General features: G+C 41.7%; 2 protein-coding genes across 7 annotated transcripts in view; both read left to right on the top strand.

Moving 5' to 3' along the window:
* The window catches only part of ubr4 (ubiquitin protein ligase E3 component n-recognin 4), a 54,264-nt gene extending 49,338 nt beyond the window's left edge, over positions 1-4,926 (top strand). For all 6 annotated transcript variants that reach the window (XM_040153447.1, XM_040153446.1, XM_040153444.1 and 3 more), the window contains 11 exons: positions 29-202; positions 318-417; positions 633-851; positions 1,003-1,116; positions 1,462-1,604; positions 1,726-1,851; positions 1,949-2,143; positions 2,363-2,587; positions 2,904-2,994; positions 3,331-3,493; positions 3,761-4,926. In XM_040153447.1, coding sequence (XP_040009381.1) covers positions 29-202; positions 318-417; positions 633-851; positions 1,003-1,116; positions 1,462-1,604; positions 1,726-1,851; positions 1,949-2,143; positions 2,363-2,587; positions 2,904-2,994; positions 3,331-3,493; positions 3,761-3,825 — 1,615 coding nt within the window. In that variant the 3' untranslated portion in view covers positions 3,826-4,926. The remainder of the gene's footprint in view (positions 1-28; positions 203-317; positions 418-632; positions 852-1,002; positions 1,117-1,461; positions 1,605-1,725; positions 1,852-1,948; positions 2,144-2,362; positions 2,588-2,903; positions 2,995-3,330; positions 3,494-3,760) is intronic.
* A 5,059-nt stretch (positions 4,927-9,985) lies between these two features.
* On the top strand, positions 9,986-11,465 carry LOC120804036 (transcription factor HES-5-like). The gene is made up of 2 exons (XM_040153179.1): positions 9,986-10,231; positions 10,348-11,465. The coding sequence occupies exons 1-2, from the start codon at positions 9,986-9,988 to the stop codon at positions 10,822-10,824; spliced, it is 723 nt and encodes a 240-aa protein (XP_040009113.1). The 3' UTR covers positions 10,825-11,465.
* The last annotated feature ends 857 nt before the right edge of the window (positions 11,466-12,322 follow it).

Below are 12,322 nucleotides of genomic sequence, written 5' to 3'. Positions count from 1 at the left end.
AAACTTATTCCTTTCTTTGTTTTCTAAGGTACGACGAGGAGCATAGTGCAGATGACAAAGTGTTTCTGGATTGCTTCTGTAAAATCGCTGCTGGTATTAAAAATAACAGCAACGGCCATCAGCTGAAAGATCTTATTCTCCAAAAGGGAATCACACAGAGTGCACTGGACTACATGAAGAAACATATCCCAAATGCCAAAAAGTAGGTTTCTCAGAGCTTCAGGTGCCTTAAGATAGTCCATTCAAACCTGTGATATAATAAAATACTTGTTCTCGATTGCTTAAACCAATTTCTTTGTGTTCTGAACTCTCATTAGTCTGGATGCAGATGTCTGGAAGAAATTCCTCTCCAGACCAGCTCTACCCTTCATTCTCAGATTGCTTCGTGGTTTGGCTACCCAGCATCCCCCCACACAGGTACTAAATACTTGTAATAATAAATCTCTACTGGAACCGCCTAATACCAAACAGTGGAAGACTGATTACTCAGGACAGTTCCCATGCCTGGCGCAATAGTTATATGATGAACCATCAAAATATTTGGCCCACCTTGCAAACTGAGCATCAGCAATTCTTTTGCGAACATACTTGCCTACATAACATGACTGGATGTCTTCTTATCTTCTGTCCAGGTGCTGATAGGCACAGATTCAATAACCAACTTGCACAAGCTGGAACAGGTATCCAGTGACGAAGGTATCGGCACTCTGGCAGAAAACCTCCTGGAGGCCCTGAGGGAGCACAGTGATGTCAACCTGAAAATTGAAGCAGCCCGCAGGGAGACCAGAGCAGAGAAGAAGCGAATGGCTATGGCCATGAGGCAGAAAGCCCTGGGAACACTGGGCATGACGGTACTGTTTTCAAGTTTTATCTAACTTTTTTCTCCTTAGTTTGTTTAAATACTGTTTATTCTTATCTCTGCCATTGTTGCTTAGTTTCACCATGTCATTAACAAAGCCCAGTGTTACATTGTTGATTTTTGCTTATGTGTTTGCCTCTCAGACCAACGAGAAGGGTCAGGTGGTGACTAAGACCTCACTGTTGAAGCAAATGGAGGAGTTGATAGAGGAGCCTGGCTTGACCTGCTGTATCTGTAGAGAAGGTTACAAATTCCAGGTACAACAACACATCAAGGATTATGACTGGATCACATCACGTGGTGTTTAAGAGGTTGTATTTAAAAAAAAAAATGTATAAATATATATAGGAATTTTTGTTTCAAACCGGTGATCTTATTGTAGACGTTATTGAAACACTTAGGTTTTAGATGATGAAAAAAGCTGCACAATTTAGTTGGGACTAAATTATCAGTATCAGTTGTCACTGTTAGTAATTTTATGCAGATAAAGTGATATAACAGGTTAGGTTTTTAACCCTGAGTACAGATGGTAGTCTTCTTGTATGTTGAGCCGACTTGTGGTATTTTTGAATCAACATTGCGGTCCTTGTCTCTCGTCCTAGCCAACCAAAGTCCTGGGTATTTACACTTTCACGAAGCGTGTGGCCTTGGAGGACTTCGAAAACAAGCCTCGCAAGCAGCAGGGTTACAGCACTGTGTCGCACTTTAACATAGTCCACTATGACTGCCATCTGGCAGCTGTCAGGTAGCAATAAACACCATCATGTACCTACTGATGTTTAGAGTACTTCATAAATTTTCTACTCTAAGCTCACCTTTAATTTAGTGCAATCTGAGCTTTTTGATTTTCCTTTTCCCCGGGGTAGGCTGGCCCGTGGGCGAGAGGAGTGGGAGAGTGCTGCTCTCCAGAACGCCAATACCAAGTGCAATGGGCTGCTTCCTGTGTGGGGGCCACATGTGCCGGAATCAGCCTTCGCTACATGCTTAGCAAGGTAAAATCGTGCAACGGCACGCACACAGACAGCAAAAATTTCACTTCATAAGGCACGCATTGAATCATTCTCCACTGGATATCTCTCTGCTGCACAGGCACAACACATATCTGCAGGAGTGCACCGGCCAGCGAGAGCCCACGTACCAGCTCAACATCCACGACACCAAACTGCTGTTCCTCCGCTTTGCTACCGAGCAATCGTTCAGCGTGGACACAGGAGGGGGCGGCCGAGAGAGCAACATCCACCTCATACCGTACATCATCCACACTGTGCTCTACGTCCTCAACACGTATGTGTCTTTTTGATGTAAAATTGTATCTGACCACAGAAAGTACTCATCAGACATTGGATCAGTACCAGTGCCCAGCTGCTAGATATGGGGGTCAGTGATGAGGTGTAAGGATGACACGCAAACGATAAGTCACACGATTTGACCAGTATTCAGGTGGTATGTTTCATATATTTCCTACCCTCATCTCACTTTACTGTGCAAACTGTGTCACTGCAGTACAAGGGCTACATCTCGGGAGGAGAAGAACCTGCAGAGTTTCCAAGAGCAGCCATGTGAGAAATGGGTGGAGAGCTCATACGAGGTTGAAGGACCGCACTATTTCACCATCTTGGCCATGCACATCATGCCGCCTGAACGCTGGAGGAGTTCACGTATATTCTTCCTACGAAGACTCCTGGTCACCGCACACGCCCGCAAGGTCTCAGCCGTCTGCACCAACAAGTACGACCCATAACCTCTATTTCACTTTTCTGTCCCTCTCTGTTTTACAGCTGATGCAGGGGTAAAGAAGCAACTTTGTCTACCATATTAAATCCCTTCAGGTTGGATCAAATGGGAAACGGGGCAACTTCAAATGATAATTTTGTTCCATGGGTGGGGTTTAAGGGTGGCCACCAAAGACAATAGGTGTTTCACCACTGTTATTTCAAATGCATCTTGTACCTACATGGAAGAATTTCTAACATACCAATGTTTGCGTAAAGCAGATATGAGTTAAGAAAATCATACTAAATTCTGTGTACTGTTTTATTATCAGACTCACAGACAAAGTACCAAAGGAATATGCAGTCTATCGCTCGCCTCTTCTCTTCTGGGGCCTGGTGGATCTTGTCTACGACATGTTCATGGTAAATCTGTTACAGATCAAAACTACTGTGCATATTGATGCCACAGACCAATGATATTCTGTTGTGTGTGTTATGTATTGAATTCAATTCAAGTCTGACCTGTGCAATCATGGTTCAGTTGTAGAGACATGTTTAACTAACTTAATGTGTTTAAAAATCAGTGAAGGCTTGTTTGTCGAATGTTTAGGCTAACAACAAGAACCTCTGAATATATTAAAGTAAAGTTTTGAAGCCTCTTTTCTTTGACATCAGCAGTACAGTGTTGTTACATACTTAGACTACAACTACAGTAACTGACCTCACTGCCTTTTTCTTCTCTGTTTTTTGGCCATACAGAAAGTACCCACCAGCAACACCGAGGGGGGCTGGTCCTTCTCACTGGCAGAATATGTCCGTCACAACGACATGCCCATCTATGAGGCCTCAGAGCGTGTGCTAAGGGCCTTCCAGGATGAACTCATGCCCGCCGAGTCCTTGTCAGAGTTCTTTGATGTTGTAGGTCAGTATACATAGACACCTGATTAACTTTATGACAACCCAGTTAAAAAAAATTCAATATAAAAATATTCTGAAACACTTCAAAGAATATGCTCACAATCTGAAGTAATTTGGGAAAACGATCCAACTGGCAGAACTGGGATGGTCTCCTCTGTTGCAGCTCTATGACTGGTCGACCCTTGGCTTTACATTCTTGCCTTGGGAAACATCTAAACTGCAATGTGACGTGAATGTTAACGCAAAACTTGATGTCATGTTTGTTTTCTAGGTCTCCTCTCTGAAATCGTAGACCCAGACCTCTTCCTGCAGGACTTGTTGAACTCTTTGCCCTGATGGCCAACGTCAGCCCACATCCCTCCAACACACAACAGCCCTGCAAATAACATTGGGACACCTACCAACTGAAAAAAATAATTTTCTCTTTTTACACACTGACACACACATACACAGAGTATACACCATGCTTCCTGCTCACCTCCCTCTCCCATATGACATCTTCAAATTAACTTAAAGCTGAATCTATGTGTAGTCTAAAAAAAATCATCCACTTTTGGCAACATCTCTATAACTTTTAACACAAAAACACAATGCTGTTAAAGGGTGGGGGGAACACACTAAAACAGAATTTTACGTGTTGCCCCTCTGGTTCAGACTGCTTCAGTGTAGAGTTGAGGACATAACTCAGTTTCTCGCCAAGCTTGAGACAAGAGATCTGGGACTCTGCTGAGCATTAAACCAGAAAAAGTTTGTGTATTTTCTGGTTCACGACTGTTACCGCAAACAAACCTGAAGCTTTACCATTGTTCAGTCTTAAGGATATCAAAGGTTGTCATAGAATGGTGGGCTGAGAAAATGTGGTTATTGATATTTAAAAAAGAAAAGAGTTGTCAAGTTGATGGGAATAACTCGTGAATTCTGTTTTAGGGTGGACATCGTTTTTTTGATCCCCCCCTCCCCAATATTGGGGGGCAATGTTACGATAACTAAAACATTTTGGGGATTTGACCCACCACGTATTACGAGTGGCATTTGATTTTATCTTGATTTCATTTTTTGTTTGTTTGGTTTAAGTTTGTTTTGGTCAGGGCTTTTTAAAATGGCAGAAGGTTTCAGTGTCACATGGTTACAAGCTAACCTGTCCTTTCTTCCAGGCTTTTGCTGTTCGGTCTTCATGTAGGTTCTAACTGGAATTTGAGTGATGGACAGAAAAAAGTTTTTTGATTTAGTGTGTATGTGTAAGGTTTCTTTTATCAACCTCTGAAGCAAAGTGAGGAGAAGAACAATGAATAAGAGTTTGTTTTATTTTTTCCATAAAGCTATGCCTTGGTGACAAAGTGAACTTTGGACTTGTGAAAGATTCCATCTGTTGCAATGAAATATCAGACTTGTCTAAATTAATAATAAAACAGACATACATTACATATTTAAACACTTTTTTCTTTGACTAATTGTTTTGTCGTTCAGTTTGTTTTCTTCCCCAGCAGTTTCTTTATTTCTCAGGCCTCTGAACTCTCGGATTTAGATTTTGGTTTTCCCCAGAATCACTGGCAACAGTCTGGACAAAAGATTTCTGGAAAGCAAAGTGCCACTGACTTTTATTCTTCAGTGACGGATCAACTTTTAAACTTAGACAGTTATAAAAGGTGTCCTTATAACTCCAGAACTGAATGCATGGTTTGGAGTTCACCCAGTTTATTGTTAATTCTCCTATTCCCGCTGCTACAATGTTAAACTGTTGCTGAATGTCTGCTTTTTGAACTTAGCTAATGATTAATAAAGCAGTAATAATTCCAAATCTGATCCAGGGTAACCTCTTCTGTTCCCGCTGCAGTATACGTTCTTAAAAAAGATGTATCGTCTGCTGTGTCCCCATTTAAAAAAAAAAAAAAAAAAAAAAAGCTACTCGTCAAGTGACGGTGCAAGTCATTGCTGTTAAAATGTCCTGTGAAGAGGCACAGAATATAAATACATTTTTTTTAAAATCTAATGGGTTTTTGATTTCCAATCAGATCAGGTAACTAATGAAGTCATGTTTGTTTAGTCTTGTAGGTTTTCTTTAAAACATATTTATTTTAGAAGCATCAAGGGGCAAAGTATGCAGTGTATAGCACTTGTGCAAACAGAGCCGTTACATTTTGAAAGCTGTTAAACACCTCAGCTGATTGTTTGGTCCAAAACAGCAACCTCCCTGCTTTGCTTCTTGAATCTCCAGGCCAAACTGCCATAATTTAAAGGATAGGTTTGCAATTTTTCAAGTCTGTCTTAAAACAACACAGACCAGTTGGGACCATGAGAGTCCAGGGAGACAAAGCTGTTAGTGTGTGGATAATATCTTAAGGTATTGCTGAATAAAGGCCACTAGAGGGCGATATTCATTAAGACTCTGAGATGTGAACTTGTTCCCTGTTTTCAGTGTTAACTGTGAATAAAATACAAAGCCTAAATATAAACAATCACACTGAACACATTAAAGTTTGCATTTTAAACTGACTGGCCAAAATAAACCGGAAATAACCACTTCTAACACAATCAGTAAAGAAAACATTGACATAAACTGTTTATTTTCAACTCGTATATGAAAGCACATATTGCACATTTTATGGCTCTCAGCAAGACATTTTATACTTAACAATTAAAACGAACATCATTCACAATGTCATAAAAACATTTATAAAACAAAGTATGCATTGGCATAAACACTTCCCCTTTATACAAAGGAATATGGCTTTAAGTTAACAAAACCTCAACAACGTGGTCTTTAAGTGACCAGTGATAAGGAGTACTAAGGCTTAAGGTATAAAATGCACATTTTAAGGCCTGTTTGTGGACATATAAATTCACAGTGTATATGGTCATAGATGAGGGGTATAAAACTCCCATCTTTTCTACCTTTTACACTTAGTGTTGAGTGAAAAAAAGTTTTCCTTTTTTTTTATTTTTATTTACTGTCCTTTTTTCCATTTGAAAAATGTTTTCCATGGAGAACTTCTTGACATGGTGCCAGTATGCTTAGTGCTTCAGAGCTTGTAGATATTCAAACACACACCCACATGTTATATCTCATTTCTCGTTGTCTTCATGTGTGTGTCCACTTCTCACTGGCAGCAAAGTGGTACCACGTCCTCTGCGGGTGAGGGGAACAGCCTCATGGCCTCTCTGGAGGATTTGGTGTAGCCATTATGGAAAATCAAGGCCTTCTTCACTGTGAAGAATGAGACTGTCTTGTCCCACATATCAGAGCTGGACACCCCATTGTTGAGTTGGCTCTCAAGGGCTGAGCGGAGCCTCACCGCTCTGTCTGTGCACTTCCTCTCCAAAATCATCATTTTACATTTGCTGAGGAGAAAGGACGGGAAACATCAGATGAATGTTGGATATGCAAAACAGACAGCACTTTTAAGTTATCAGAAATCCTTAATTTATTTAAAGGGTTCGTTCACCCAAATTAAAAAAAAGCAACATTTTCTTCCTTAGCAATACTGGTATCAAGCCATGCAGACAGATTTTTATTTGTTCAGATGTTCAGAGATCAATGTGTGGGATTTCTCCGGCTGCCCCCAATGCAAATGAGATGAATGGAATTTCATTTGTGATGCTCATAACACTGAATCAGTATTCACGATACTCTGAATAGTCCACAGACCTCTCTGTGAAGAGTTTTCTTTGGAAATACAGAAAAACTATTCAGCAGGTTCTTTGAATTGGAAATGTGGAAATTCACCTCCACTGAATCAGGAGAGACCGGTAATCTCAAACCTTGGGCAAACATAACCAAAACATAAATCCCACCATGCCCAAGCGATAAAATGTTTTTTGTTCACTTGGGTGACCTGACCCTTGTAACAGATCATTTTGAACATCTGCCCCAAAACCAGAACTTTCAATCAGCATTGATAAGTGTTACTTGGGAGTCAAGTTTCTGTATCACCAACAAGGCAAAAATCAGGGCCCTGATAACCTTATAAAACCAAAACACCAAAATGTTCCTGACCCTGGGATGACCTTAAATGAAAAAACAATTTAAGGAAGGGAGATGAGCTGAAGATCAATAATATTAACTACTTCTATGGATGAGTTTTCTCCATTTGAACTTACGTTGTGTGCTGATCCCTCATGGTGAATGTGAAGTCAGATGGTGTACAGTCAGTCCAGGTCTGTGTGGGATACAAGAGGCGTTCAGGGTACTGATTTTACTCACCAAGACCTCCATCCTTTATATACTTATACCAACTTTCCCATCGATTTCATGTGATGCTAGTTCTCACAGTGGTTGGCCAATCACAAAGCAGTGTTATGACAATAGGATGTGAATGAATTAGTTGAATTCATGGGGCACAATGGCCCCAATCCAAACAAACAGGTGGGAGGGGCCCTTCGCTGGCCCCTTGTCGCTCAGCTGATGCACCACAAAAAGGGAAATATCTGCGTTATTGTATGGACCGGTAGTGATATGTGGTGGGAACATGATGGAAAAACATCTGCCTGAGGACGGCATACACGGAATGGAAGGACGTCCATTTACAAGGAGTCTCTCTGTCCATTTAACAAGGTGGTGGACAGAGATGTTAAGTCTAAAGCTGAATGGCACGTAACATGAGCTTCCACTATTTTACTCTAAAAATTTACAGTAGTAGATTAATTTTAAAAGAAGTAGTGCCTATAAGACAAGACTTAATCACAACTGCCAATCCTTAAGTGTCTTATGTTGTTATTACTTGTTACATTTGTGTGTTTGTTGTTTATTTTGTCCCAAATCCTCTTTCTGTTCGAACAATCTTATGACGTGAAACAATATTCACTTTTTCTCAACTTAGAAAACTGTTTGTCTCACACGCTATATGATTTTTAGAAACGTTGAAAACAAACCATCAAACTGTCCTCAACGTTTCCCACCCTCCACACACACACACTCCCTATTCTTCTTATTTAACTTTCTGTCTCTATTTCAGCCTTTCCAATTCTCACGGTGAATGTCTCCTATGCTTGATTGGCTGACAATAGCGTACAATCCGTCCAGATGGTGTGCCTGGAAGCCCTGTTGACAGCCCTGTTTTCCCGAGTGTGTGTGTGTGTGTGTGTGTGTGTGTGTGTGTGTGTGTGTGTGTTGGAGGGGGTGGGAGGGGGTGGGGTGGGGTTGGTCACTCAATCTTTGTTCGATGGGGCACACTTCCTTTGTGCAGCCGGCCTCAGTGTCATTAACACTGAAGTGTGGGAAGCCTGGGACCACAGCGGCTCCCACGTTCCACACAGGCAGGAAGAGAGCGTGTGACTGAGACGTGGCCAGCGGTGGGCAGGTCAGCCAGCTGTGTGTGTGTGTGTGTGTGTGTGTGTGTGCGTGCGTGCGTGTGTGGGAGGGAAAGTGAGCGAGGAGAGTGTGGCTGTCTGTGTGGGTATTTGGGGGTTTGTCTGATGTGTGAACATGTGCTTGGAGTGTGGTGAGTGTTGGGAGGTTTACAGTTGAAGAACTTTTCTTCTCTTACAGTTCAAATCATGTTCATCTACCATCAAATTAAAGTGGACAGGCTGAACTTCAAAAGGATGGCCACCAAGTAATTTTCAAAATAAAATATCCAGTGTTGGCATTGATTTTTCATTGACACTTATTTGGACTTTACATGTAATAGGTGGAGTACTGTTTGTCTATATGGCTAAAGACTATTTAAACTAGAGTCATTTTAACCCTTTATTATTAAATGGTATAGTGATGATTTTAAAGCACCTGAAAATGTATCTTGTATTTTTCTCAATAAAACTAGATGGTAACTGAATAATCAACAATTAAGTAATAAAACTAAGGAAAACATCAGCATTTTGGAGAATTATTATCCATGATAATACCAGACATCACCTTGCCCGCTCCAAACCAGTGAGAAGAGCACAGACAAAAGAGAAATATAGAAATACATCATGTGAAAGATCCAAGATTGCTCTAATTTTGACAGTTAATAGTGTTTCTCCAGCACTTTTATTACGTAACTTAATAAGAAAACAGGTTTTCATGACCGTAAATTTACAGAATATTTTGGTGTGTGTGCTAAAACCTCATTGAAAGGTTAAATTCACAGTTTAAGAAATTTATTTATTTTTTTCAACCTCGAAACTTGCAGAGAAACTTTTTTTTAAATTCATCTCTGAGACATGTCAACTGTTGCACTGCTCCATGAGGGAAGTCTGCCGTGTCAAACTGGTGGAAATGGCTGCGTGTAGATCTTTTCTAATGGCTGGCCCTCTGTAACACCCACGTGTGCCTGGTGGCGGAGGCACTTTGTGCTCAATTACGTGGCGGCGGAGATGACATGAGACAGCAGCGTGCTTCCCTCTGGGGTCACCACTTTCCCATATCAACACAAGCACTGGGTCAGTCTCCCAACTATACCGCCCCTCCTCCCTCTCCACCCCCTCCACCCTGGGCTCTTTCTCTCGCAGTCTATTCCTCCACCTGCTCCCCGGAGACACACTCATTGTCCCAACGGCTATAAACACTTCATTGAGCATGTGGCAGCCCTGCGTTCCTCAAAGCCCTTCCCAGCGCTCTCATTGGCCCGGGGACTGTGAGAAACTCCAACAAGCCCAAGACCCACACATTCATATGGAGATTTGGGTGTATAAATACAGGGCAGAGGCAGAGGAGAAGGCAGCTCAGATTCAACTGGCTCTTCAAACCAAGCAGGAACGCGCTGACTCTACAGCTATGGCACCCACTGTTTTCTCTAAGGAACACCTGACTCCTGCTCATAAGGTAAACACCTTTTCTATAAAGTCACTTAGCTCACTTGTTGAGATGCGTTCAAATAATATAAAAAAAGTTTCCAGTTTTCAAGTGGACTCAATGTTTTCTCTTTTTCTTTTCTTCAGCTGAGAAAGCCAATGGTGGAGAAACTGCGCAGAGACCGCATCAACACCAGCATCGAGCAGCTGAAATCCCTGCTGGGTCCAGAGTTCCTCAGGCAGCAGCCCGATTCCAAGCAAGAGAAGGCGGACATCTTGGAGATGGCTGTGTCTTTTCTGAGAAGCTGGCAGCAGAAGCAGCAGCAGCAGCAGCAGCAGCAGCAGCAGCAGCAGCAGCAGCAGCACGTCAGCGTGACCTCTGGCCTGACGACGGCCAGCGACGGCTACTCCCGCTGCGTGCAGGAGGCCGTCAGCTTCCTGTCCCACTGCGAGGTCCAGACTCAGGCCCACAGACGGCTCCTCAGCCACTTCCAGGGCCTGCAGGCGTCCAGCAGGACCGGCCAAGCTCCCTGCGCCCTGTCACCTCCTGGCTCTCCTCTCCGTCAGGTCAGCTCCAGCAAGGGTGTGAGCCAGGCCAGCTGTGGTCTGTGGAGGCCTTGGTAGGATGGAGGCAGCATCACCTCCACAAAGACAGAAAGAGATCTACGTCTGTGAATGTCATGGACAGAAAGTTAAAGACTCACTGAAGTCTGTTTCATTTTGCTTTGGCAGGAGATTCAATATTGTTAAGTGTTATACTAGTGTGGCGAAATGGGCTCAATGTCCCAGTATTCCTTTGGAAGGACTGAAAGGATTCAGGTTTTACTGAATATGTACACCATGTGTATTATACTCTATATAATTTAGAGTGTTCACTCTGTGATTGTGTCAATTGTTCCTTTGGAAAAGCAGATCCTGGATTTTATTTGTGAGTCCACATTATTTAAGTGTCTGAGACACTGATTGACTGACGTGTTTAAACCACTGTCTATCTTTGATACTGAGTATCACTGACTGATACCTTGATCATCTTGGCGCTGATGAAGCAACAACATCCCATTAATGGATCCCATGGATCCACTTTTACTGTAAATCTTGTTATGATTATACTTTATAATGACTATTTGTAACCATTATTTGGCCTATGTGTGAAGTGAGTGTTACTGCTGAAATTGTACCTGCTAACTGTTCAGTTGTGATGTTCATAATAGATGTTTTTTCATCTTCAAATGAATACCTTTTATAAAGGCATTTTATGTTGACATCAATCTTTACTAAAAGAATCTGTTGAATTGCTTCCTTGAGAAGTTTGCGTTTGAACATTTAAAAAAAAAATAAACAGAAAACTTCACATGAAGTTTTGCAAACATGAACAACAGTGGTGTTTTTACTTTATTCAGAAATCTTGAGCGCTGAGTGACAGAGGTCAAAGTACGTAGAAAATCTTACATAAAGACTGTTCATTTGATCTTGAACATTGAGTGACTGAATGAATTAATGAGACAACATAATAATATCTATATGCACAGGTCGAGTGCAGCTGAGTATCGGTTCAGTACATCAAAAGTATTTGGATTTAACATCATACTTCTTACTACCGGTAATGGATGCAAATCTGTGTTTTGACATGCACTGATTCTATCAGTGCATTCATTTTTACTGCATCAATCTTAAAAGCCTGATTTTATTTCAACAGAAGAGTTCAAAACACATGCATGTTAAAAAAAATATAACTAACATTACTCAGGGAATTCATTCTTCAGATAATTTAACGACAGGTGGTGGTGCTTTTTTTTCATACTTTTAACTCCGTATTTTTTTTCTTGATACAGTGTTTCCCACAGGGATCATTAACGTTTCATCTTATCTGACCTTCCTGGTGCACAGGTGTTTAAAAGAAATTGAAAATCTGGAGTATGGAGACACGCCTGCTCCATTTATGTCACACGGCCCACTTCTGTTGTTGTAGTTGTGGCATGCTGTCTAGTGCCTGAATTATGTCTCAAGTGCCACAAAAGTCTTTCACAACTATTTGTGTGTGCAGAAGTTGTGGAGAATGTGGCATGCCCGGGACTTTCTCAGGGTCTAGTTGGACAGGCCAGATGGTCTGGCTGAAGCTGCC

The sequence above is a fragment of the Xiphias gladius genome, chromosome 18 (assembly GCF_016859285.1).
Source record: "Xiphias gladius isolate SHS-SW01 ecotype Sanya breed wild chromosome 18, ASM1685928v1, whole genome shotgun sequence".
Lineage (NCBI taxonomy): Eukaryota > Metazoa > Chordata > Actinopteri > Istiophoriformes > Xiphiidae > Xiphias > Xiphias gladius.
Note: the sequence above shows the minus strand (reverse complement) of the source record. Positions and strands in the feature narration are given on the sequence as shown.